We start from the raw sequence: 26,977 nt of genomic DNA on the forward strand, positions 1-26,977 counted from the left end.
AAGTCAATTCTAAGCAAAAAGAACACAGCGGGGGGCATCACACTACCGGATTTCAAACTATACTACAAGGCTACAGTAATCAAAACAGCATGATACTGGTACCAAAACAGAGATATAGACCAATGGAACAAAACAGAGGCACCGGAGGCAACACAACATATCTACAACTATACAATCTTTGATAAACCTGACAAAAACAAGCAATGGGGAAAGGATTCCCTGTTTAACAAATGGTGTTGGGAAAACTGGCTAGCCATGTGCAGAAAGCAGAAACTGGACCCCTTCCTGACACCTTACACTAAAATTAACTCCAGATGGATTAAAGACTTAAACATAAGACTTGGCACGATAAAAACCCTAGAAGGAAATCTAGGCAAAACTATCCAGGACATAGGAGTAGGCAAGGACTTCATGACGAAAACACCAAAAGCATTGGCAACAAAAGCCAAAATAGACAAATGGGACCTAATGAAACTCCACAGCTTCTGCACGGCAAAAGAAACAGTCACTAGAGTGGATCGGCAACCAACAGAATGGGAAAAAATTTTTGCAGTTTACCCATCTGACAAAGGGCTGATATCCAGAATTTACAAAGAACTCAAACGGATTTACAGGATAAAAACAAACAAGCCCATTCAAAAGTGGGCAAAGGATATGAACAGACACTTTACAAAAGAAGACATATATGAGGCCAACAATCATATGAAAAAATGCTCATCGTCACTGGTCATCAGAGAGATGCAAATCAAAACCACATTGAGATACCATCTCACGCCAGTTAGAATGGCGATCATTAAAAAATCTGGAGACAACAGATGCTGGAGAGGATGTGGAGAAAAAGGAACACTTTTACACTGTTGGTGGGAGTGTAAATTAGTTCAACCATTGTGGAAGACAGTGTGGTGATTCCTCAAGGCCTTAGAAATAGAAATTCCATTTGACCCAGCAATCCCATTACTGGGTATATATCCAAAAGACTATAAATCGTTCTACTATAAGGACACATGTACACGAATGTTCATTGCAGCACTGTTTACAATAGCAAAGACCTGGAGTCAACCCAAATGCCCATTGATAATAGACTGGATTGGAAAAATGTGGCACATATACACCATGGAATATTATGCAGCAATCAGAAATGATGAGTTTGTGTCGTTTGTAGGGACATGGATGAATCTGGAGAACATCATCCTCAGCAAACTGACACAAGAACAGAAAATGAAACACCGCATATTCTCACTCATAGGCGGGTGATGAAAAATGAGAACACATGGACACAGAAAGGGGAGTACTAAACACTGGGGTCTATTGGGGGAAAAGGGGAGGGCCAGTGGGAGGGGACGGTGGGGAGGGATAGCCTGGGGAGAAATGCCAAATGTGGGTGAAGGGGAGAAGGAAAGCAAAGCACACTGCCATGTGTGTACCTACGCAGCTGTCTTGCATGCTCTGCTCATGTACCCCAAAACCTATAATCCAATAAAAAAATTAAAAAAAAAAAAAGCAAGTAGTTTAACAGTTGCTCTTCAAAGAGTTCACTTTGTGACAAACAAGGTGTTCTTCTCCAAGTACTTCCTTGTACTGTCTGTCTTGAAGTCTTATTTTCTTGTTCTTTGTCTAAAGTAATGTTGCCCATCAATCTATCAGCCCCTCTGCCCTGCTGTGCCCAGGCATGCCTGCCAAATAATCACCCCCTCCCTGCTGTAACAGCACCCATTTCCTGCTGACAACAGCTTTCCCCACTGAAACTGTTCTTCCCTCTTCTCTTCAAATTAGCTAATTGTGTTTAGCTTAGATGGTGCAGTCTGACCCCAACCAATAGGGAAACAACACAGCAGCTAAAACCAACTGTGTTAGGGATGAAAAACCCTTGCTTTCCTTTGTGCATGGTTCTCTTTCCATTGCTCCATCTGCAAGATTCACCCTTCTATTGAAGTAAATTTGCCTTGCTGAGAAAATTTATGTTTGAGTGCTGTTTCTTTTGCAGCATTGAAAATTTGTATCTAACAGTGACAAATGTTTCTTTCAATTATATTGATTGAAAATGAAATTACTAAAGATATAGATTTTGATAATCTAAGAAATGAATTTGCAAAAAAGTGTGTGAGAAAAATTTTATGACTAATCAAGTTATCACATTGGTAAATTTTTCATTATATTATATATAATTATAAAAGCAAAAATTTTTTTGGTAATATGTAAGTTTCTGTTGATACCCATGTATGAGAATTATCACTAGTATTTGTAATATAATATTTTTAAAGGAAAATATTTTTTTGAATTGAGTGCTTCACATTTTAATTTTGCAATGGCCCTGCTCTTCCTGTTCCAGCTTTGCACAGCTGTTTTCTCAACTCTTAGATCCTTTGTCACTGGATGCCTTGAAGCTGACTGTGACCAGAGGCACCCCACTGCACAGAAACCCATCTCCTGCTTCTGACCCTGGGGTGCTTGCTAGAGCCATTTTTTTTTTTCATTTTGGGAAGAATTTGTGTATAGTCCATGATTTACTGTCTTCATCATTTTCTTTGCTTTGCCTCCAGTATTTTTTTTTTTTGCCTCCATGTGATCCAAGCATTAATGGGCTAAATCTGCTTTCATCCTGGCTGCATGTGAAGGCCATACCTTGCACTTTATATTAATAGCCTCACCCAAAACGGATTTATCTCCACAGGGAGATAAATAAACAGAGAAATTTTGTGAATAGATGAGAAAAATCATTCATATCCCATAACACACAGCAGAAACACAATGAAATCCCCATGTTAGGGTTTGTACTTCCCCTGAAAGTTTATCTTTTCTCTAGCTAGTGTATCACAATATTTTACATCCACACAGTCTCTCAAGAACCCTTCTAATGTCATAAAAAATTTATATTTATCCTGAAGGTTGCACACTTGAGTAAATCAAAGGGCAAAAGCAAATCAAAGATTGCCTTCTGTTCTCATTCCTGTTTCTTGCATCAGAGAGAGCTTATTCCCTCTTCTGAGAAGTTTCTCAAATTTCTCTAGAAAAAGAACGTTTTACTCTAGGTACAATCTTGTAAGAAAATATATTCATCATTTCCTATTATTTTCTGCACTTTTTATTGTTTTTTTCCCCCCCAAAGTTTGCAAAGTTACCTTCAGACTCTTTTATTTTTCTTTTCACCTACTCAGTTTTATTTGTGAGTCAAAAGCACATTTAATAATTTCACAGGTGTTTATGCTTTGCACTTAGTTTCTCAATAAAGATTTATTGAAAGAACAAGCTTTAAATGATTCTATTATTGTCAGAGAATTTTAGGTCTGGAAGAAATTCAGGTAATTTAATCATTAACCTTAGATTTTCAGAAATGGAAAACTCCATTAATACTCAAAACAGTCATTTTTGTTTTGGGCAGCTGTTATTATTAGAAAGTTATTTATTATGTTAAGCCAAAATCTGACCTCTTTCCAGCATTAAAGAAAAGGCTTATTTTTAAAAATAAACTCAGGCAAAAGAAAGTGCTCTCATTTTTCAAAGCCCTTGGGAAATTGTAGGGGTCTCTTTCTGAGTCATTGCAAATTTCTCTTTTATTGGTTAAAAAAATTTTTAAGCATTTGATTTTCAAATAGCTAATTCATTATTAAAAACTATTTTCACATATTTTAATGCTTAAAAATTTTGACTATTTTCTATTGTACTGGTTTGGGAAGACTTTTTTATGGTGAGACTATCTGCAAATTATAATATTCTTCTAATGCAAAGTGAATCTTTACTTCCCTAAACTGATGTGCCATGAAGAGTTTTAAGTACAGATTGCTAGTAAGGTGGGGTCTACAAGTGAAAAATGTAACCACATGATGTTTGAGAACTGGGTTAAAGGGAATAATTGAAATGAGCAAATTTTAGACCCACTCAATTCAATGTTGCTTTGTAAGATTTCATGACTGTATATTAAGATTTAGAAAAAAGTTACATGCAAAGCTACTATAATTTTAACATTTCAAAGATATCTAAACAGGAAGAAAAATACAAAACCCATTAGAGATACTTTTTAGGTTTAACTCAATCTTCAGACTCAGAAGACAAGCATGTGCAGGAGTCCAGTGAGAGGATGGGAGAAGGATCTGCAGGTGCCAGTGGGCAGTGGCAGGCATTTCTCCCATCTGCTGGGGGTAGAACTTGCAGCAGTCCATGTAGCTCTTTTTTTTTTATCATAAATAACGTTGCTCAAAAACATATTTGACATTTGATGCATACAGGGTTACCAGGAAGTAACAGAAGTAGAAAGTTAGCCTAAGAGAAAATTGTTATGTAGAAAGAAAAAAGATTTCAAAGTCTTTATCCATAATATGTAACTATAAATGAAAGGTAACAGGGAGTAGATTGTGCAATTTCTAAGTAATACAAACCTAATGGGTGAAAAATCTGAGTTTCAATAATACTAACCAGGGAATAGACAAGACCAAATCCCAAATGTACTTGTATGGCTAGTAGCTATCAGAAAGAGTTTATACCTTATTTGATGACTGTTTTATTCACCCCATGTATTTCTAGTGCCACAGGTAATAGGTAGTCAGTAAATATTTGAGGCCAGTCAGTAATAGAAACCAAAAGCAAGTAAGAGTTACAGCATGTAAAAGAGACTTCAAGAAAAAACCAACAACACAAAAACAGACAAATGAAAAAACATATGAAAAGACAAAGAAAGTCATTATATAATGATAAGGGATTAATAAAGTAAGAGGATATAACAATTGTAAATATTTATGCATCCAACACTGGAGCACTCAGATAGAGAAAGCAAATATTGTTAGAGATAAAGAGAGAGATAGACCCCAATATGATAATAGTTGGGGAGGTTAACATTGTACTCTCAGCATTAGACAGGTTATCTAAATAGAATTCAAGAAAGACACATTTGAGTTAAACTGTAGTCTAGACCAAATGGCACTAAGAGACATTTACAGAATTTTGCATCTAGCAGCTACAGAATACACAATCTTCTCATCAGCATATGGAGCATTCTTCAGAATAGACCATATGTTAGGCCACAAAACAAGTTTTAACAGATTTTATTTTTTTCTTCAACTTTTATTTTCAAGGGGTACTGTGTGAACACATTTAAAAAAATCAAAATAATAGAGTAAGATTACAAATCAGTACCAAGAGGAACTTTGAAAACTGCACAAATACACAAAAATTAAAAAATATGCTTCTGAATAAACAATGGGTCAATCAACAAATTCAGAAGTCAAGCGTGTGCCAAGATGGCAGAATCGGAACAGCTCTGGAATGCAGTTCCCAGAGAGAGAGTCACAGAAGCTGAGTGATCTCTGCATTTCCAAATGAAGTACCAGGTTCATTTCAATGGGTCTTTTTGGACAGCAGGTATAAACCAAAGAGGACAAACTGAGGCAGGGCAGGGTGCTGCCCCACCAAGGAAGTGCAACTGACTGGGGGGTTGGAGGCTCTCCCACCCTGGGATTCCAGTTCAGATACTGCTCTTCCCCTAAGCCCTCTGCAACCCACAGAAAAAGAAATCTTCACCGGGCTGAAAAACACACATGAGTTACCTGAACAGAGCTGAAAAGCAACTCCAGCTGGTGCTGGGGGTTGTCGGCAAAGATCTAGGTGAAAATATTGGTTAATGCAGAGAAAGCCTGCAGGACACAGCTACCCACCCCCCAAAAAGAAAGGGGTACTGAAAGCAGGGAATCAGGCAATACAGCTAGGCAGGTCCCTCCCCAACAAAGCTTAGCAAACTGAAGCCCCCTCACCTGAGAGTTTCCCAGCCAGCACATCAGTTTGAGCTCAACCCAGATCAATTGAGCTTGGTGGGGAGAAGGGTAGCTGCCATTGCAGAGGCAGGTCTAATCTTCCTGTGTAAATAAAAGATGTAGAAAATACATGCAGCAGCACTACTGAATCTGTGGCAGTCCAGCAGTGCCTCTGGAGGCAGGCAAAGGAAAGGCTACCTCCTCAAGTAGCTCCCTGAGATCAAAGCTAGATAAATCCATAAAGATGGGAAGAAACCAGTCCAAAAAGGATGAAACAGTCAAAGACCAGAATGCCTCTTCTCCACCAAGGGATCACAACTTCTCACTAGCAAGGGAACAAAACAGGATGGAGAATGAGTTTGATGAATTGACAGAAGTAGGCTTCAGAAGGTGGGTAATAACAAACATCTTTGAGTTAAAGAAACATGTTTTAACCCAAGCAAGGAAACTAAAAACCTTGAAAAAGAATTAGATAAAATGCTAACTAGAATAACCAGCTTAGAGAAGAACATAAATGACTTGATGGAGCTGAAAAACACAGCATGAGAATGTCACAAAGCATACACAAGTTTCAATAGCTGAATTGATCAAGTAGAAGAAAAGATATCAGAGATTGAATATCAACTAAACTAAATAAAATGAGAAGGCAAGAAAAGAGAAAAAAGAGTGAAAATAAATGAACAAAGCCTCCAAAAAATATGGGACTATGTGAAAAAACCTAATCTATGCTTGATCAGTGTACCTGAAGGTGAAAGGGAGAATGAATCCAAGCTGGAAAACACTCTTCAGGATATTATCCAGGAAAACATCCCCAACCTAGCAAGGCAGGCCAACATTCAAATACAGAAATACAGAGAACACCACAAAGATACTCCTCAAGAAGAACAACCCCAAGGCACATAATCATCAGATTCACCAGGGTTGAAATGAAGAAAAAATGCTAAGGGCAGCCAGAGAGAAAGGTAGAAAGGTCAGGTCACACACAAAGGGAAGCCCATCAGACCCCCATGGATCTCTTAGCAGAAATCCTACAAGTCAGAAGAGAGTGGGGGCCAATATTTAACATCCTTAAAGAAAAGAACTTTCAACCCAGAATTTTATGTCCAGCCAAACTAAGCTTCATAAGTGCAGGAGAAATGAGATCCTTAATGGACAAATGCTGAGAGATTTCACCACCACCAGACTGCCTTACAAGAGCTCCTGAAGGAAGCACTAAACAAGGAAAGGAACAACCAGTACCAGCCACTGCAAAAATGAACTAAATGGTAAAAACCAATGACACAATAAAAAAATAGTGTCAACTAACAGGTAAAACCACCAACCAGTAACAAAATGGCAGGATCAAATTCACACATAACAATATTAACCTGAAATGTAAATGGCCTAAATGCCCCAATTAAAAAACACAGACTAGTAAACTGTATAAAAAGTCAAGACTCATTGGTGTGCTGTATTCAGGAGACCCATCTCATGTTCAAAGACACACATAGACTCAAAATAAAGGAATGGAAGAAGATTTACCAAGCAAATGGAGAGTAAAAAAAAAAAAAAAACCAGGGGTTGCAATCCTAGTCTCTCATAAAATGGACTTTAAACCAATAAAGATCAAAGAGACAAAGAAGGACATTACATAATGGTAAAAGGATCAATGCAACAAGAAGAGCTACCTACCCTAAATATATATGCACCCAATAGAGGAGCACCCAGATACATAAAGCATGTACTTAATGACTTACAAAGAGACTTAGACTCCCATACAATAATAGTGGGAGACCTTAACACTCCACTGTCAATATTAGACAGATCAAGGAGGCAGAAAATCAACAAGGATATCTAGGACTTGAACACAGATCTGAACTAAGCAGAGCTAATACACATCTACAGAACTCTCCACCCCAAATCCACAGAATGTACATTCTTCTTGGCACCACATCACACTTACTGTAATATCAACTGCATATTTGGAAGTAAATCACTCCTCAGCAAATGCAAAAGAATGGAAATGTAACAAACAGTCTCTCAGACCACAGTGCAATCAAATTAGAACTCAGGTTTAAGAAACTAACTCAAAATAGCGCAACTTCATGGAGACTGAACAACTGGCTCCTGAATGTTGACTGGATAAACAATGAAATGACGGCAGAAATAAAGATGTTCTTTGAAACCAATGAGAACAAAAACACAATGTACCAGAATCTCTGGGACACATTTAAAGCAGTGTCTAGAGAGAAATTTGTAGCAATAAATGCCCACATGAGAAATGAGAAAAGATCTAAAATTGATACCTTATTATCAAAATTGAAAGAGCTCGAGGAGCAAGATCAAAAGAAAACTCAAAAGTTAGCAGAAGACATGAAATAACTAAGATCAGAGCAAAACTGAAGGAGATAGAGACACAAAAAAGCCCTTCAAGAAATAAACAAATCCAGGAGCTGTTTTTTTTTTTTTGAAAAGATCAACAAAATAGACAGACTGCTAGCCACACTAATAAAAAAGAGAGAAGAATCAAATAGATGCAATAAAAATGATAAAGGCATTATCACCACTGATTCCACAGAAATACAAACTACCATCAGAGATTACTACAAACACTCTTGCACATAAACCAGTAAATCTGGAAGAAATGGATACATTCCTGGACACTTGCACCCTCTCAAGACTAAACCAGGAAGCAATTGAAACCCTTAATAGGCCAATAACAAAGGCTGAAGTTGAGGCAGCAATTAATAGCATGCCAACCAAAAAAAGTCCAGGTCCAGATGGGTTCACAGCCAAATTCTACCAGACATACAAAGAAGAGCTGGTACCATTCCTTCTGAAACTATTCCAAGCAATACAAAACGAAGGAATCCTCCCTAACTCATTTTACGAGACCAACATCATCCTGATACCAAAACCCAGCAGAGACTCAATTAAAAAAGAAAACTTCAGGTCCCCATCCATGATGAACATTGATGCAAAAATCTTCAATAAAATACTGGCAAACCAATTGCAACAGCACACTGAAAAGCTTATCCACCATGATTGAGTAGGCCTCATCCTGAGAATGCAATGTTGGTTCAAAATACAAATGTCTATAAACATAATCCATCACATAAACAGAACCAAAGACAAAAACCACATGAATATCTCAATAGATGCAGAGACGCCCTTTAACAAAATTCAATAGCTCTTTATGCTAAAAACTCTCAATAAACTAGGTATCAATGGAACAGATCACAAAATAATAAACGGTATTTATGACAAACCCACAGCCAACATCATACTGAATGAGCAAAAACTGGAAGCACTCCCTTTGAAATCTGGCACTAGATAGGAATGCCCTCTCTCTCCACTCCTATTCAATATAGTATTGGAAGTTCTAATCAGAGAAACCAGTCAAGAAAAAGAAATAAAGGATATTCAATTAGGAAATGAGGAAGTCAAATTGTCTATATTTTCAGATTACATGATTGTATATTTAAAAAACCCATTATCTCAGCCTAAACTCTCCTGAAACTGATATGCAACTTCAGCAAAGTCTCAGGATACAAAATCAACGTGCAAAAATCACAAGCATTCCTATACACCAATAACAGTCTTAAAGAGAGCCAAATCAAGAACGAACTGTCATTCACAATTGCTACAAAGAGAATAAAATACCTAGGAATACAACTAACAAAGGATGTAAAGGATCTCTTCAAGGAGAACTACAAGCCACTGCTCAACGAAATAAGAGAGGACACAAACAGATGGAGAAACATTCCATGCTCATTGATAGGAAGAATCAATATCATGAAAATGGCCATACTGACCAAAGTAATTTACAGATTCAATGCTATCCCCATCAAGCTACCAATGACCTTCTTCACAGAACTGGAAAAAATGACTTTAAACTTCATATGGAACAACAACAACAAAAGCCTGCATCACCAAGACAATGTTAAACAAAAAGAACAAAGCTGATGGTGTCATGCAGCCAGACTTCAAGCTATACTACAAGGCAACATTAATCATGAATGAACCTGGAAACCATCATTCTCAGCAAAATGACACAAGAACAGAAAATCAAACACCACATGTTCTCACTCTTAGGTGGATGTTGAACAGGAGAACACATGGACACAGGGAGGGGAACATCACACACTGGGATTTGTTGGGGGGGAACTAGGGGAGGGACAGTGGGGGGTGGAGAGTTGGGGAGGGATAACATGGGGAGAAATGCCAGATATAGGTGATGGGGAGGAAGGCAGCAAACCACATTGCCATGTATGTACCTATGCAACAATCTTGCATGTTCCTCACATGTACCCTAAAACCTAAAACACAATAAAATATATATAAAGAAAGAAAAAATGCTCAACATGATTAATCATCAGAGAAATGCAAATTATAACCACAATAAGATACTATCTTACACGAGTTAGAATGGCTATCCTTAAAAAGTAAAAAAAAAAACAAACCCAAGACATTGCTGAGGATGTGGAGAAAAGGAAACACACACTGTTGCTGGGAAAGTAAATGTGTACAATGTTTGTCAAAAATAATATAGGGATTTCTCATAGAACTGAGAAATAAAACTACCATTTGATCCATCAATCTCATTACAGGGCAAGTATCCAAAGGAAAGAAATCACTATACCAAAAGATGTCTATGTTTTCCACAGCACTATTTACAATAGCAAAGATATAAAATCAACCTAAGTATCCATCAATAAAGGACTGTTTATATATACATAAACATGGAATATACTATACTACTATATATAGAATACTACTGCTATAAAGAAAATATACATGTAACATTTTATATTATTCATAAAATATATAAATATTATATATACCTTTCCATATACTTATATATATAATGACATATAGATCTATAGATATAGGTATATAGATATGTATAGCAATGAATCAGACACTGGTTCTGGTGTCAAGGTAATGCTGCCTTATAGAATGAATCAGAAAGAATTTCCTTCCCTTCACTTTTCTGGAATAGTTTGAGAATTGGCATTAGTCGTTTATAAGTTTGATATCATTCAGCCTTAAAATCATAAGGTCTTGAGCTTTTCTTTCTTAGGAGAAATGTTATTACTGATTTGTTATCATTACTCATTATTGGTCTCCAAGTTTTCTATTTCTTTTTGGTTGACTCTTGTTAGATTATGTACATAAAGGAATTTATCCCTTTCTTCTAAATTTTTCAATTTGTTATCATATACTTGTTAACAATATTCTCTTATGATCCTTTGTGTATCTGTGGTATCAGTTGCATGCCTCCTTTTTTACTTCTGATTTTATTTATTTGTGCCTTTCTTTATTTTTGCTTAGTCAGCCTTGCTATTAGATTATTAATGGCTTGTTAATTTTATTTTTTCAAAAAACCAGTTTTGTTTTGCTGATTTCTTTTATTGTCTTTTTGGTCTCTATATATTCTGGTCTTTCTTGTTTGTTTCCTCTTACTAATTCAGAGTTTGGTTTATTTTCTCTTTTCTAGTTCCTTGAGGTGACTTAATTGGGTCATTTAAAATTTTTCCACCTTATTTATCTGGGCATTTAGTGGTATAAATCAACCTCTTAGTATTTCCAATACTGTGCTGAATAAGAGTGGTAAAGTGGGCACTCTTGTCTTGTTCCAATTCTTAGAGGGAATGCTTTCAAATTTTCCCTGTTAAGTATGATGTTGGCTATGGGTTTGGCATAGATGACTTTTATTATTTTAAGGTATGTTCCTTCTATGCCTAGTTTGTTGAGGATCATCAGCTCTTGTTGCATTGATCCTTTTACCATTATGTAATGTCCTTCTTTGTCTGTTTTGATTTTTGTTGGTTTAACGTTTATTTTATCAGAGAGTAGGATTGCACCTCCTGCTTTTTTTTTTGCTCTCCATTTGCTTGGTAAATCTTCCTCCATCCCTTTATTTTGATCCTATGTGTATCTTTGCATGTGAGGTGGGTTTCCTGGATACAGCACACTGATGGGTTTGGCTTTTTATCCAATTTGCCAGTCTGTATCTTTTGATTGGGGTATTTAGCCCATTTACATTTAGGGTTAATATTGTTATGTGTGAATTTGATCTTGCCATTTTGATGCTAGCTGGTTGTTTTACCCATTAGTTGATGCACTTTCTTCATTGTGTCAATGCTCTTTACCATTTGGTACATTTTTGGAGTGGCTGGTTCTGGTTGTTCTTTTCTGTGTTTAGTGCTTCTTTCAGGAGCTCTTGAAAAGCAGGCCTGGTGGTGATGAAATCTCTGAGTAATTGCTTGTTCGTAAAGGATTTTATTTTTCCTTCACTTCTGAAGCTCAGTTTGGCTGGATATGAAATTCTGGATTGAAAGTTCTTTTCTTTAAGAATGTTGAGGGGGAGGACTCAAGATGGCGCTGTGAGAACAACCCAGGATTGGAGCTCTCGTTGAATCCGCAAAGAGGTGAGTCCGAGCTGCATTTCCAGACTGATCTTTGTTGCCCACAGAACGGGGAAACTCCCAAGTATAAAAAAGGCATGGGACGCCAGGCAGTAAGTCTGCCTGGCGAAGCTGGCAGCCGGGGCGTGGCGGCGGCCGGCTCTACCGAGCAATCCCCACAGGGCGCGCTTGTCCGGGTGCCCTGTTGAACCGGCAACCTGAGACTTGAGAGGGCTGGACTTGAGACTGAATGAGACTTGGACAGTAGGCCAGCCCAGGGGATTGCAGGGACAGAGCATTCGGGATACCCAGTGGGACGAACAAAACCATGATTTCAAACTATCCCGAGCAGATGGTCCGAGACACTCTGTGGGGGAGGGGCGTCAACCACTACCGAGGCAACCTGCCCCAACTGAGATACACGCCCACTGCTGATGCAGCCAGCCATTGCTGAGGCAACCCGTCCCTACTGAGATACATGCCCACTGTGGACACAGCCTGCCGTTGCCGAGGCAACACACTACAATGAAGAGACTCCACTGCAGGGCATGGCGGAGACCACAGCAGAGCCTGCAGGAACAGGGCGAATCACTCAACAGCAGGGCGGAGACTTGGCAGGCAAACAGTGGCTAGTCTGCCTCCTAGCTGGGCAGGACACCTCAAAGGACATCGAAAAATAAAGCCCGAACCCCCCAACACAGAGCATTTGAGAAAAAAAGGGGTTTTTTAATGAGCTCTGTTGCAGCAGAATCAAACATAGCAGCCTAACAGCCCTGAATGAATAACAGAGCTCACAGCTCAGAAATTGAGCTCCTAAAAAGAACAGACTGTCTCCTCAAGCAGCTCCCTGACCCCTCTATATCCAAAAGACTGACATTTTGCAGGCATCGTCCTGGCACAAAGATAGCAGAAAAAGAAATGGGTAGCATCCCTTGCTGCGCCACAGCTGCTAGAGGTGCACCCCAGACAAGCAGGGCCTGGAGTGGACCTCAGCAGTCGTACAGCGAAGGGGCTAGGCTGGTAGAAGGAAAACCAAGTAACAGAAATACTTCATCATCAACAATCTGGGTGTCCACTCAGAAACCCAATTGAAAAGTCAGCAACTACACAGACGACAAGTGAATAAACCCACAAAGATGGGAAGAAACCAGCGAAAAAAGGAGGAAAACACCCGAAACCAGAACACCTCGCCTCCTAGAAAGGACCAAAACTCCTCACCAGCAAGGGAACAAAGCTGGACGGAGAATGACTGTGACGAAATGATGGAATTAGACTTCAGAAGGTGGATAATGAGAAGCTTTTGTGAGCTAAAAGAACATGTATTAAATCAATGCAAAGAAACTTAGGAACTTAAAAAAAGATATGAGGAAATGATAACAAGAATGGATAACTTAGAGAGGAATATGAATGAATTAAAGGAGCTAAAAACACAATACGAGAACTTCGCGAAGCATGCACAAGTTTCAATAGCCGAATCGACCAAGCAGAAGAAAGAATATCTGAAGTCGAAGACCAACTCAACGAAATAAAACGAGAAACCAAGATTAGAGAAAAAAGCGCAAAAAGGAATGAACAAAGTCTCCAAGAAATGTGGAACTATGTGAAAAGACCTAACCTACGTTTGATAGGTGTACCAGAAGGGGACGAAGAGAATGAATCCAAGCCGGAAAACACTCTTTAGGACATCATCCAGGAAAATTTCCCCCACCTAGCAAGACAGCCCAACACTCAAATGCAGGAAATACAGAGAACACCACAAAGATATTCCGCAAGAAGAGCAACCCCAAGGCACATAATTGTCAGATTCAACAAGGTTGAAATAAAGGAGAAAATACTAAGGGCAGCCAGAGAGAAAGGTCGGGTCACCCACAAAGGAAAGCCCATCAGACTCACAGCAGATCTCTCGGCAGAAACACTACAAGCCAGAAGAGAATGGAGGCCAATATTCAACATTCTTAAAGAAAAGAACTTTCAACCCAGAATTTCATATCCAGCCAAAATGAGCTTCAGAAGTGAAGGAAAAATAAAATCCTTTACGAACAAGCAAGTACTCAAAGATTTTGTCACCACCAGGCCTGCTTTACAAGAGCTCCTAAAAGAGGCACTACACATAGAAAGGATCAACCAGTACCAGCCATTCCAAAATAACACTGAATGCTAAAGAGCATCAACATAATGAAAAATCTACAACAACTAACAGGCAAAACAGCCACTTAGCATCAAAATGGCAGTATCAAATTCACACATAACAATACTAACCCTAAATGTAAATGGACTAAATGCACCAATCAAAAGACACAGACTGGCAAATTGGATAAAAAGCCAAAACCCATCAGTGTGCTGTATCCAGGAAACCCATCTCACATGCAAGGATACACAAAGGCTCAAAATAAAGGGATGGAGGAAGATTTACCAAGCAAATGGAGAGCAAAAAAAAAAAAAGCAGGAGTTGCAATTCTCATCTCTGATAAAATAGACTTGAAAGCAACAAAGATCAAAAGAGACAAAAAAGGCCATTACATAATGGTAAAAGGATGAATACAACAAGAAGAGATAACGATCCTAAACATATATGGACCCAATGCAGGAGCACCCAGATACATAAGGCAAGTTCTTAAGGACTTACAAAGAGACTTAGACTCCCACACAATAATAGTGGGAACTTTAACACTCCACTGTCAATATTAGACAGATCAACCAGACAGAAAATCAACAAGGATATCCAGGGCTTGAACTCAGACCTGGAGCAAGCAAACCTGATAGACATTTACAGAACTCTCCACCGCAAATCCACAGAATATACATTCTTCTCAGCACCACATCACACCTACTCTAAAATTGACCACATAATTGGAAGTAAAGCACTGCTCAACAAATGCAAAACAACTGAAATCATAACAAACAGCCTCTCAGACCATAGTGCAATCAAGTTAGAACTCAGAATACAGAAACCAACCCAGAACCGCACAGCTTCATGGAAACTGAACAACTGGCTCTTGAATGTTGACTGGGTAAACAATGAAATGAAGTCAGAAATAAAGAAGTTCTTCAAAACCAATGAGAACGAAGACACAACATGCCAGAATCTCTGGGACACATTTAAAGCAGTCTCTAGAGGAAAGTATATCGCAATAAGTGCCCATATGAGCAGAATGGAGAGATCCAAAATTGACACCCTATCGTCAAAATTGAAAGAGCTAGAGGAGCAAGATCAAAAAAACTCAAAACCCAGCAGAAGACAAGAAATAACTAAGATCAGAGCTGAGCTGAAGGAGATTGAGACACGAAAAACCCTTCAAAAAATCAATAAATCCAAGAGCTGTTTTTTTGAAAAGATCAACAAAATAGACGGACCACTAGCCAGATTGATTAAAAAGAAAAGAGAGAACAACCAAATAGATGCAAGAAAAAATGATAAAGGGGAAATCACCGCAGATTCCACAGAAATTCAAACCATCATCAGAGAATATTACAAACAACTCTATGCACATTAACTAGTAAACATGGAAGAAATGGATAAATTCCTAGACTCCTGTATCCTCCCAAGCCTAAACCAGGAGGAAGCTGAAACTATGAATAGACCAATAACAAGGTCAGAAGTCGAGGCAGCAATTAAGACCCTACCACACAAAAAAAGCCCAGGTCCAGACGGGTTCACAGCCGAATTCTACCAGACACACAAAGAGGAGCTGGTACCATTCCTTCTAAAATTATTTCAAACAATCCAAAAAGAGGGAATACTTCCCAAATCATTTTATGAGACCAACATCATTCTGATACCAAAACCCGCAGAGACCCAACAAGAAAAGAAATCTTCAGGCCAATATCCATGACGAACATAGATGCAAAAATCTTCAATAAAATATTGGCAAGCCGATTGCAACAGCAAATCAAAAAACTTATTCACCATGATCAAGTAGGATTCATCCCGGGGATGCAAGGCTGGTTCAACATACGCAAGTCTATAAACGTAATTCACCACATAAACAGAATCAAAAACAAAAACTACATGATTATCTCAATTGACGCAGAGAAGGCATTTGACAAAATTCAACAGCCCTTTATGCTAAAAACCCTCAATAAACTCGGTATCGATGGAACGTATCTCAAAGTAATAAAAGCTATTTATGACAAACCAACAGCCAATATCATACTGAATGGGCAAAAACTGGAAGCATTCCCTTTGAAATCTGGCACTAGACAAGGATGCCCTCTCTCACCACTCCTATTCAATATAGTTCTGGAAGTTCTAGCCAGAGCAATCAGGCAAGAAAAAGAAATAAAGGGTATTCAAATAGGAAAGGAGGAAGCCAAATTGTCTCTATTTGCAGACCACATGATAGTATACCTAGAAGACCCCATCGCCTCAGCCCAAAAACTCCTGAAACTGATAAGCAACTTCAGCAAAGTCTCAGGATATAAAATCAATGTGCAAAAATCACAAGCATTCGTCTACACCAATAACAGACTTAAAGAAAGCCAAATCAAGAGTGAACTGCCATTCACAATTGCTACAAAAAGAATAAAATACCTTGGAATACAACTCACAAGGAACGTAAGGGACCTCTTCAAGGAGAACTACAAACCACTGCTCAACGAAATCAGAGAGGACACAAACAGATGGAGAAACATTCCATGTTCATGGTTAGGAAGAATTAACATCGTGAAAATGGCTATACTGCCCAAAGTAATTTACAGAATCAATGCTATCCCCAACAAGCTACCATCGACTTTCTTTACAGAACTGGAAAAAACCACCATGAACTTCATATGGAACCAAAAGAGAGCCCGCATAGCCAAGTCAATTCTAAGCAAAAAGAACTCAGCGGGGGGCATCACACTACCGGATTTCAAACTATACTACAAGGCTACAGTAATCAAAACAGCATGGTACTGGTACCAAAACAGAGATATAGACCAATGGAACAGAACAGAGGCACCGGAGGCAACACAACATATCTACAACTATACAATCTTTGATAAACCTGACAAAAACAAGCAATGGGGAAAGGATTCCCTGTTTAACAAATGGTATTGGGAAAACTGGCTAGCCATGTGCAGAAAGCAGAAACTGGACCCCTTCCTGACACCTTACACTAAAATTAACTCCAGATGGATTAAAGACTTAAACATAAGACTTGGCACGATAAAAACCCTAGAAGGAAATCTAGGCAAAACTATCCAGGACATAGGAGTAGGCAAGGACTTCATGACGAAAACACCAAAAGCATTGGCAACAAAAGCCAAAATAGACAAATGGGACCTAATGAAACTCCACAGCTTCTGCACGGCAAAAGAAACAGTCACTAGCGTGGATCGGCAACCAACAGAATGGGAAAAAATTTTTGCAGTTTACCCATCTGACAAAGGGCTGATATCCAGAATTTACAAAGAACTCAAACGGATTTACAGGATAAAAACAAACAAGCCCATTCAAAAGTGGGCAAAGGATATGAACAGACACTTTACGAAAGAAGACATATATGAGGCCAACAATCATATGAAAAAATGCTCATCATCACTGGTCATCAGAGAGATGCAAATCAAAACCACATTGAGATACCATCTCACGTCAGTTAGAATGGCGATCATTAAAAAATCTGGAGACAACAGATGCTGGAGAGGATGTGGAGAAAAAGGAACACTTTTACACTGTTGGTGGGAGTGTAAATTAGTTCAACCATTGTGGAAGACAGTGTGGCGATTCCTCAAGGCCTTAGAAATAGAAATTCCATTTGACCCAGCAATCCCATTACTGGGTATATATCCAAAAGACTATAAATCGTTCTACTATAAGGACACATGTACACGAATGTTCATTGCAGCACTGTTTACAATAGCAAAGACCTGGAATCAACCCAAATGCCCATTGATAATAGACTGGATTGGAAAAATGTGGCACATATACACCATGGAATATTATGCAGCAATCAGAAATGATGAGTTTGTGTCGTTTGTAGGGACATGGATGAATCTGGAGAACGTCATCCTCAGCAAACTGACACAAGAACAGAAAATGAAACACCGCATATTCTCACTCATAGGCGGGTGATGAAAAATGAGAACACATGGACACAGAAAGGGGAGTACTAAACACTGGGGTCTATTGGGGGGAAAAGGGGAGGGCCAGTGGGAGGGGGAGGTGGGGAGGGATAGCCTGGGGAGAAATGCCAAATATGGGTGAAGGGGAGAAGGAAAGCAAAGCACACTGCCACGTGTGTTTCTACGCAACTGTCTTGCATGCTTTGCTCATGTACCCCAAAACCTAAAATCCAATAAAAAATTAAAAAAAAAAAAAAAAAAAGAATGTTGAATATTGGCCCCCACTCTCTTCTGACTTGTAGGGTTTCTGCTGAGAGATCCGCTGTGAGTCTGAGGGGCCTCCCTTTGTGTGTAATCCGACCTTTCTCTCTGGCTTCCCATAGCATTTTCTCCTGCATTTCAACCCTGGCGAATCTGATGATTTCGTGCCTTGGGGTTGCTCTTCTTGAGGAATATCTTTGTGGTGTTCTCTGTATTTCCTGGACTTGAATATTGGCCTGCCTTGCTAGGTTGAAGAAGTTTTCCTGGATAATATCCTGAAGAGTATTTTCCAGCTTGGATTCATTGTCCCCATCACTTTCAGGTACACCTATCAAATGTAGATTTGGTCTTTTCACATAATCCCGTATTTCTTGGAGGCTTTGTTCATTTCTTTTTACTCATTTTTCTCTAATCTTGCCTTTTCACTTTATTTCATTGAGTTGATCTTCAACCTCTGATATCCTTTCTTCTGCTTGATCAATTTGGCTTTGGAAACTTGTGTACGCTTCACGAAGTTCTCGTGCTGTGTTTTTCAGTTCTATCAAGCCATTTATGTTCTTCTCCAAGCTGATTACTCTCGTTAGCATTTCGTCAAACCTTTTTTCAAGGTTGTTTCTTTGCATGGGGTTAGAGCATGTTCTTTTAGCTCAGAGATATTTGTTATTACCCACTGTCTGAAGCCTGTTTCTGTCAATTCATCAGACTCATCCTCCATCCAGCCTTGCTCTCTTGCTGGTGAGAAGTTGTGATCCCTTAGAGGAGGAGTGGCCTTCTGGTTTTGGGTGTTTTCATCCCTTTTGCACTGGTTTCTTCCCATCTTCAGGGATTTACTTACCTTTGGTCTTTGAAGTTGTTGACTTTCGGGTGGGGTCTCTGAGTGGACATCCTTTCTGTTGATGTCAAAGCTATTTCTTTTTGTTATTTAGTTTTCCTTCTAACAGTCAGGCCCCTCGGCTCTAGGATTGGTGGAGGTCTACTCTAGGCTTTGCTTGCCTGGGAATCACCTACTGGGGCTGCGGAGCAGTGAGGATTGCTGCCTGATCTTTCCTCTAATAGTTTGGTCCCAGAAGAATCTGCCAGGTGTCAGCCAGAGCTGTCCTATATGAGGCATTTTTTCGTTATTCAGGGGTCAGGGAGCTGCTTGAAGAGGCAATCTGTCCCTTGTCTGCCTGCAGAGGTGCTGCTGGGCTGGCTGGGACTCAGCCTTGCTACTGTGTAGGCTTCTTCTGGCTCTTGTTTACACAATTGAGATTAGACCCACTTTTACAACTGCTGACGGCCTTTCCCTCACTGAACTCGATCATCCCAGGTTTAGCTCATACTGATGTGCTGGCTGCAAAACTCTCAATTGAGAGGACTTCAGTTTCCTGGTCTTTGTTGGGGTAGGACCTGTGAAGCCATATCACCTGTCTTCTTGCTTTCAGCTCTCCCTCTTTCTGGGGGTGGGGGGTAAGATCTGTCCTGTAGGTGCTTTCGGCACTAGTCAAAACTTCTGCCCAGATCCGTGCCAATAACTTGTGGCACTGGTCTGGCTGGAGCTGTCCCTCAGTTCTGTGTTGGTAACTCATGGAGCTTTTCAGCCTGGCGTTTTTCTCCTGGACTGCAGGTTGGAAAGGCCAAAGGAGAAGCACAGTATCTGAACTGGAGTACAGAGTGGGTAAAGTCCCCAGTCCTCAGGCCTGTTGCATTTCCTGGGCAGAGCACTGCCCTGACCTGCCTCGGTTTGCCCTCCTTGGCTACACTCACTGTCCAACCAGTCCCATTGAAATGAATTTGGTACCTCAGTTGGAAATGTGGAGATCACTTGCCTTCTGTGTCTCTCTCACTGGAATCTGCTCCAGACTTGTTTCTATTTGGCCATCTTGGGGGAAGTCAATCTGATTAATTATTTAGGAAGTAAAAATCTTGAACATGTCACTGGCAGTGGTGGCTCTGGCAGGGTACATCCCTCTTTCTTAAAAAGCTAGTCTTTATTCCAAGACTAAATCTACCATACAAAATTCTTTCTCATATAAAATTATTTCTCTTTAAGCTTTCTTACCAAAAAAAGCCAATTTATTTTTATAACTATTTTTACATCTCTCTTATTTTCTGGTTCCTTTTACCTTGTTTTATACATAACCTTTAAATAAGCTTTGAGGCCAGGCATGAGGTCAGGAGTTCCAAAGCAGCCTGGCCAACATGGTGAAATCCTGTGTCTATTAAAATACAAAAATTAGCCAGGTGTGGTAGCACACACCTGTAATCCCAGCTACTCAAGAGGCTAAGGCAGGAGAATCACTTGAACCTGGGAGGTGGAGGGTGCAGTGAGCCAAGATCACGCCACTGCACTCCACCCTGGGTGATAGAGTGAGACTCTGTCTTGGAAAAAATAAAGAATTGTGAATTAGACAAAAAAATTTTCACCTTTTTCAAAAAGGACACACCTTCTTTTTTAGAAAGAATGTTTTTCTACAAATATATTTTGTTGGAAAATATCAAAATAATGAAATACCTTTTGTTTAATTTAACTTAACTTTAGTTTCTAAATTATGACAAGTTTGTCTACAAGTATTTATCCCATTACATTTACCTATTTATATTATTTTAATCATTTACCTTGATTATTTAAAGTTATGAAATGACCATTGCAAAATTGTAACTGAGACAGTGAAAAAGATTTGACGTAACCGACTCCATCTTGCTTCTAACAACCAAGCTGTCCTTGTTCATTCCTGGGCAACTTTGGGAGGAACTTAGTTTATAGTTTAGCTTTGAAACAAAGATGATACCAGTTCCTTCCCCAAACAAAGCTTACTGCCTGCAGACTAGACCTCCTAAAGCTACAAGATTAGCAGTTATGGTAATCTTACTAGATTCAAGATGTACCCATTTTCATTAAACCAGTATCATGATCTTATTTATTAAAGATTACATGGCAGGGATCATTCTTTCTTGAGCTGTGTTTGTAGATTTGTAACCCCTATGCCAAATTTTGACACCTTATAGTATTTAGCAGGGATAAGTATGAAATGGCTTAATTAGTAAATGCAAACAATGTATGCTGGAAATTCTTAAGACATATTCTAATATTATTATACTTTACCGATAATTTAAAAACTAGCTTATTTATTAAAGATTTTAGTTAAGTCGCATAAACTTGAAAAAGCATTTGACTAGTCTCTTCTTTTTTTCACATAAAGTATTTAATTCAAGTGCTTTTATTTTCTTGTGCCCATTAATTAGAGCTTTTAAAAGTATATTTTCAGTAGTGAAACATTGTGTACACAACTCACAAATACCTAGACATATGAGGCATGCCGTTAGCAGTACATCTTATGGGTTCAGCTTTACAAGTAGCAGGATACATTCTTGGCTGAGTGAAGCAAAAGCTGATAGGTCAGGTCTTCTGACACCTGAGTAAGGGGTTGTGGATCAGTTTATTTGGAAGTAAATGGCCCTTCAAAAGCCACTGCTGGGTGTCAATTGACCTAGGCAAAGATCTGTTAATGCTCCTGCATCACAAAAGAAGAGTTAAATTGTCCATTTAAGAAGGCAGAGATACAAAAATTTTAGGATTTTGCTCAAAAAGTTGTTAAATGATAAGTTTATTTTCTTACAAATATTGCTTGTTTGGAATGTTTTATTCCTGTTTTAAATTAAAATTTTTTCTCAAGTTTTTTCATCTGATGTTATATTATGCTTTTTGTTTGCATGAATGTAGAAATATTATGTCCCAAATACTAGGATAGATCTGATAAAATAAGTGCTCACTTTTTGGTTAACTGAATGTATACTTTAATTTTGAATTTCAGTTTTTGGTTTTACCATTACTCAGCAGCTCTGAAGCCCAGTGGAGACAAAGCTAGACTATTATATAGTGATTACAGCTCAAGAACCATTTCCAGTTCAGAGGTGACATTGTTTGGAATGTTCGCCGCACAGCTAGCACATGTGCCCATTTCTCATGAGGATAAATGATTTTAAAAGGATGTTTATTCATGTATTCAAATACATCAGTTAAAATAGCATTCATTTTCAAACCAGTAGTGTATATGATTATAACGTACACTTTCTTTAGTGGAGTAAAAGAGCTAAAAGTTGTTTGACACATTCAGATATAACAAAAATGATAAGTTACAGATTATTTTATCAAATATTCATGTTCAATTCTATTACAGGCCTTGATATAAACATCTAACTCTAGGAACAAATAGGCAACACAAATATGCCATTACTTTGTGAGGCAAATATTATTTTTCTTAATTATGAAATTAATATGTATTTTTAAAGCTGACATTGAAAAATTATCAGCATAAAAAACTGACTTATAAGGTCACTAGTTATAATTATCTCTCTTTCGAACTTATCATATATTACCTATTTTAAAATTAAATTAGGGTCAACTTGCATTAATATGAACATATTATGTTCAAACTCCATTGAAAATACTGTAATGTTCTTAATTATGAAGTTAAAAAAATGGATAGATAACTTGAATGCTTAGAAAAATAATTGGTGTGTAAACTATGTCCAGGAAAAAAAATGGACACTTTTGAAAGCTTCCATTCCTTCCTGTGATGCTTTGAGCATTATGAAGAATTGCAAATAGTTCATCCTTGTAACACCTTTTCATTCCCATGTTTGAGGCTTAAGCTATTGGTGTTTCCTTTCAGTTTCAGTCTGAAGTTCATTTGCATTCTTTCTCCCTTTGAAAGAAGCCATGCAAGTGTACACTCCAAGGTAGTCACAAAAGGCAATAAATATTTTTGGAGACATTATTCTAGGAGAAAAGCAGAGAAAAAATTATAATCTTTTCAGAAGAGTAAAATTAACTACTTTGCAAAGAGTAAGTGCAAATTATACAAAGTTTAAAATGTCACTTAATGGGAGGGCTGAAGAGAATAGTTCTATGTCACATCCAAGTGCCATCACCATCCTCAACGCCAGTGGCTCTTGGCCCTGGCTACACCTTGGAATCACTGGAGCTCTGAAAAGCCCCAATGTTCAGGCCACACTTTATCTCTATATAACATCCCTTGAGTTCTGTGGAAAGACTACATATATCCTTATTTACGAGACTAACAAAATCTAGAAAGAAAACTGGACCAGTTAAAGCAGAATCTCTGGAGGGTAGGGACCAGGAATCCGTGGTTTTAAATATTCCCTTGGTAATTACAATGTGCATCCAAGATGAAGAACCATTGTTTTAGTTCTTTGAGGATAGAGGCTGTATCTTCAGCTCAGTTTTGCTCAATTCAACTTGATGTGGCAAATATTTATGGCATGCTAATTACACATTAGGTATTGTCCTAGGCTGAGGCAAGGAGCAGGAAACAATTCGGACAATATTTTTTGTCCTCAGGAAGCATGAAAGGTAGTAAGTAACTACAGGTGTGATGAGTGTGCCAAAAACCAGGGTCAGCTGTGATGGAATGTACACTGAGGGACCTAGCTAAGCAATCAGGGTAGCTAAGGTTGCATAGGAAATACATTGGATAGATATAAATAGTCAGGAAAGTACTGTGTTTATCAATAACATAATTTTGTAATAGTGAATCTCTGCTTGTGCTTTCTACTCTGCTAGTTCTTATAGCAGAGGAGGAGTATTTCCTGAGGGTAGGAACTTAAGCTCTGTAATCAAATTGGAAATTTAGGTTTGAAACTTTGTTGTAGCATATATTAGTTGTTTAACCCTGCAAAAATTACTGTCTTTAAACCTCAGATTTCCTCAATTGATAAAATTCACAAAAAGCGATCAGCACAGTAGCTGGCAGGTAGTAGTCACCCCATAAATGCTAGATGTGGACCTGGGTGGAAACCATGAACAAATACCTGAAAGTCACAGCACAGGCCTTGTATGAAGTTGCCAGAGCTATTTCACAAAATAAAATGAAGAACTTGTAAAATATTCTTAATATATTTTTTCTAGCAACACGCTTGTGTTTTTTGTCCTTTGTTTTCAAAGTAGAGCTCTACGCTAATCAAACTAGTTGATGAAAACCAAAAATATAGAAAAAAACCAAAAATCCCCAAATAATTTGTGTTACTTGTGTTAAAACAAAATAATGTGTGTTCTGCAAGACCTAAATAATTGTTCAATTTAGTCAGTGTCTGAAGCAACCAAGACACAGCGATAGTTCGATAAGTTGTTTCTGCACTATTAAGATTCTTCCTCTTACCATTAAAAAATACATAAAGTTGCTTTCCATGCAAAAGAGGTAGCCGTGTTTGGACAATATGTTCACAATAACCAGAATGATAGTGAGGCCATTATTAACTTACTGTTTAAGAATCAATGCGATATATAAAAATTTGGGTATCAATAAATAAACTTGTTCCTCCAAAATAGCATTTACAATTTTTTTGGCCACATACTCCTGCTCCAGAATTGGTAACAGAAACGGATACCTGGAATAACAATAACAAATAGTGATATCAGCAAAATGGTATTTTCATTGTCATCATAGGGCATTGATCATTAAATTTCAGATATGGAACTGTAAGATACAGCTGTAAATACTGAAACAAAATGTAAATCTTAGGAACTGCCTTGTGTTTTCTCTTATGATCAGTGTTGGGACCATTGCTAATATATTTAATTTCCTGGAGTGAACTTCCTGCTTTGGTGATTTTCTGCTGTGTGATAGTCTAAACAGATGGAAGTAATTGCTTGTAGATTTTTTCTTTCTACCCTCTCTGTTCCTCTCAAACATCAAATAGGCATATACTATTAAGAAGCAAAATTGCAGCCAGTTGGTAATCCCAGCACTTTGGGAGGCTGAGACAGGTGGATCACTTGAGGTCAGGAGTTTGAGACCAGCCTGGCCAACATGGTGAAACCCCGTTTCTACTAAAAATACAAAAATTAGCCAGGTGTGGTGGCCCATGCCTATAATCCCTTGGGAGGCTACGGCAGGAGAATCACTTGAACTCAGGAAGTAGAGGTTGCAGTAAGCAGAGATTGTGTCACTGCACTCCAGCCTGGGTGACAGAGTGAGATTCATCTTAAAAAAAAAAAAAAAAGAAAGCAAAATAGCAAACTTATCTTACCAAAAAGTCTCTTAAACATGTGTAATGTATCATTTTAGGTAGATCATTGTTACAACATTAAACAGAAATAGATGTTTCTGAAATCAGTAGTTGAAATGGATCAGGATATAAATAAATGTCACCTAAGTTATTACTTTGATATTTTATACTTTTATATTATTCTGCTTAATTAGTTGAACCCACATCCCCCTCAAAAAATTCTGATTATCTCAGCTGATTTTGGGAGTCTGATCAATTTTCCACAATTGAATGTTGACAGTTAGTCTTTATATTTCATTCTCCTAAATGTTTTTCAGAAATATGGCCTAAAGGGCTCCAGTGGTTATTTAAAAATAGAATCTACAGATCATTGTTTAATTCTCTACCATTTTAGGATTGTGAATCTTTCTTCTTCTGGAGACTTTCATTGTTATGTTTGTTTATCTAAGGACATCAATTTTATAAAAGTTATCATTTATCATCACTGCCTTCTCTGGGTACCATGCTCCCTTATCCTGGATGGTCATATTCTTTCTGTGATCTTAACACTCTAGCTTTTAATAAGACTTCATCACATATTATCAATTCTTACTAATATTATTTTAATAATAATGTTAGAAACAAAGTAAAGAAAATAACCTAAAAATGTATATAGAGTATACTTATATTAGCTATAACTATGTATATACCTAGGCATGTTTATTATAAATGCTACTTATATAAAACATGTATAGTACATGATTTACTAAGAATAATAAAATATGCATTACTTTTTGTTATAAATTCCATATAATCAATTACTTTTCACAGAATGCTTTTATTGAGTTTTGTTGAATTCTTGCATCACATGTATTCTGTTGCACGGATATGACGCAGTTTGGTTAACCGTTCATCAGTTGATGGATAGTTGGATTGTTTTCACTTTTTAGCTGTTATGAATAATGCTGTGTGAACATTTATGTACAAGTTTTTGTGGGGACATGTGTTTTCATTTCTCTTGGATATATACCTAGGAGTGGAATTGCTAGGCCATGTAGTAATTCTATGTTTAACATTTTGAGGAACTATCTTAACAATATTAAGTCTTCCAATCCATGAACATGGGATTTATTTTTATTTAAGTCTTCTTTAACCTCTTTTGAAGATGTTTTGTAATTTTCATAGGATAAGTTTTGCACTTTTTTGTTAAATTTACTCCTAAGTATTTTATTATTTTTGATACTGTTGTTAAATGGACTTATTTTGCTAATTTCATTTTTGGATTGTTCATTTCAGATGTATGGAAATACAATTGAGTTTTGTACATTGATTTTGAATATTTGTCTTTTGCTGAATTCATTTTGTAGATGTAATTGTGTGTGTGTGCATGTGTATTCTTCAGGATTTTCTATATACAAGATCATGTCATCTGAAAATACAGTTTTGCTCCTTTTCTTCCAATCCAAATACCTTTTATTTTATATTTTGTCTAAATGTTCCATTGAACAGGAGTTGAATCAGAGTGGTAAATGTGGATAGACTTGTCTTATTCTT

The 26,977-nt window shown here is 37.9% G+C and overlaps 1 protein-coding gene across 1 annotated transcript in view; it reads right to left on the bottom strand.

Moving 5' to 3' along the window:
* Nucleotides 1–21,636: 21,636 nt before the first annotated feature.
* LOC100393595 (short-chain dehydrogenase/reductase family 16C member 6) overlaps nt 21,637–26,977 on the bottom strand; it is a 32,722-nt gene continuing 27,381 nt past the window's right edge. Inside the window, exons 6-7 of the mRNA XM_035276824.3 lie at nt 24,698–24,823; nt 21,637–23,195 (exon numbers count right to left, since the gene is read on the bottom strand). Coding sequence (XP_035132715.2) covers nt 23,069–23,195; nt 24,698–24,823 — 253 coding nt within the window. The 3' untranslated portion in view covers nt 21,637–23,068. The remainder of the gene's footprint in view (nt 23,196–24,697; nt 24,824–26,977) is intronic.

This window comes from Callithrix jacchus, chromosome 16 (genome assembly GCF_049354715.1).
Source record: "Callithrix jacchus isolate 240 chromosome 16, calJac240_pri, whole genome shotgun sequence".
Classification (NCBI taxonomy): Eukaryota; Metazoa; Chordata; class Mammalia; order Primates; family Cebidae; genus Callithrix; species Callithrix jacchus.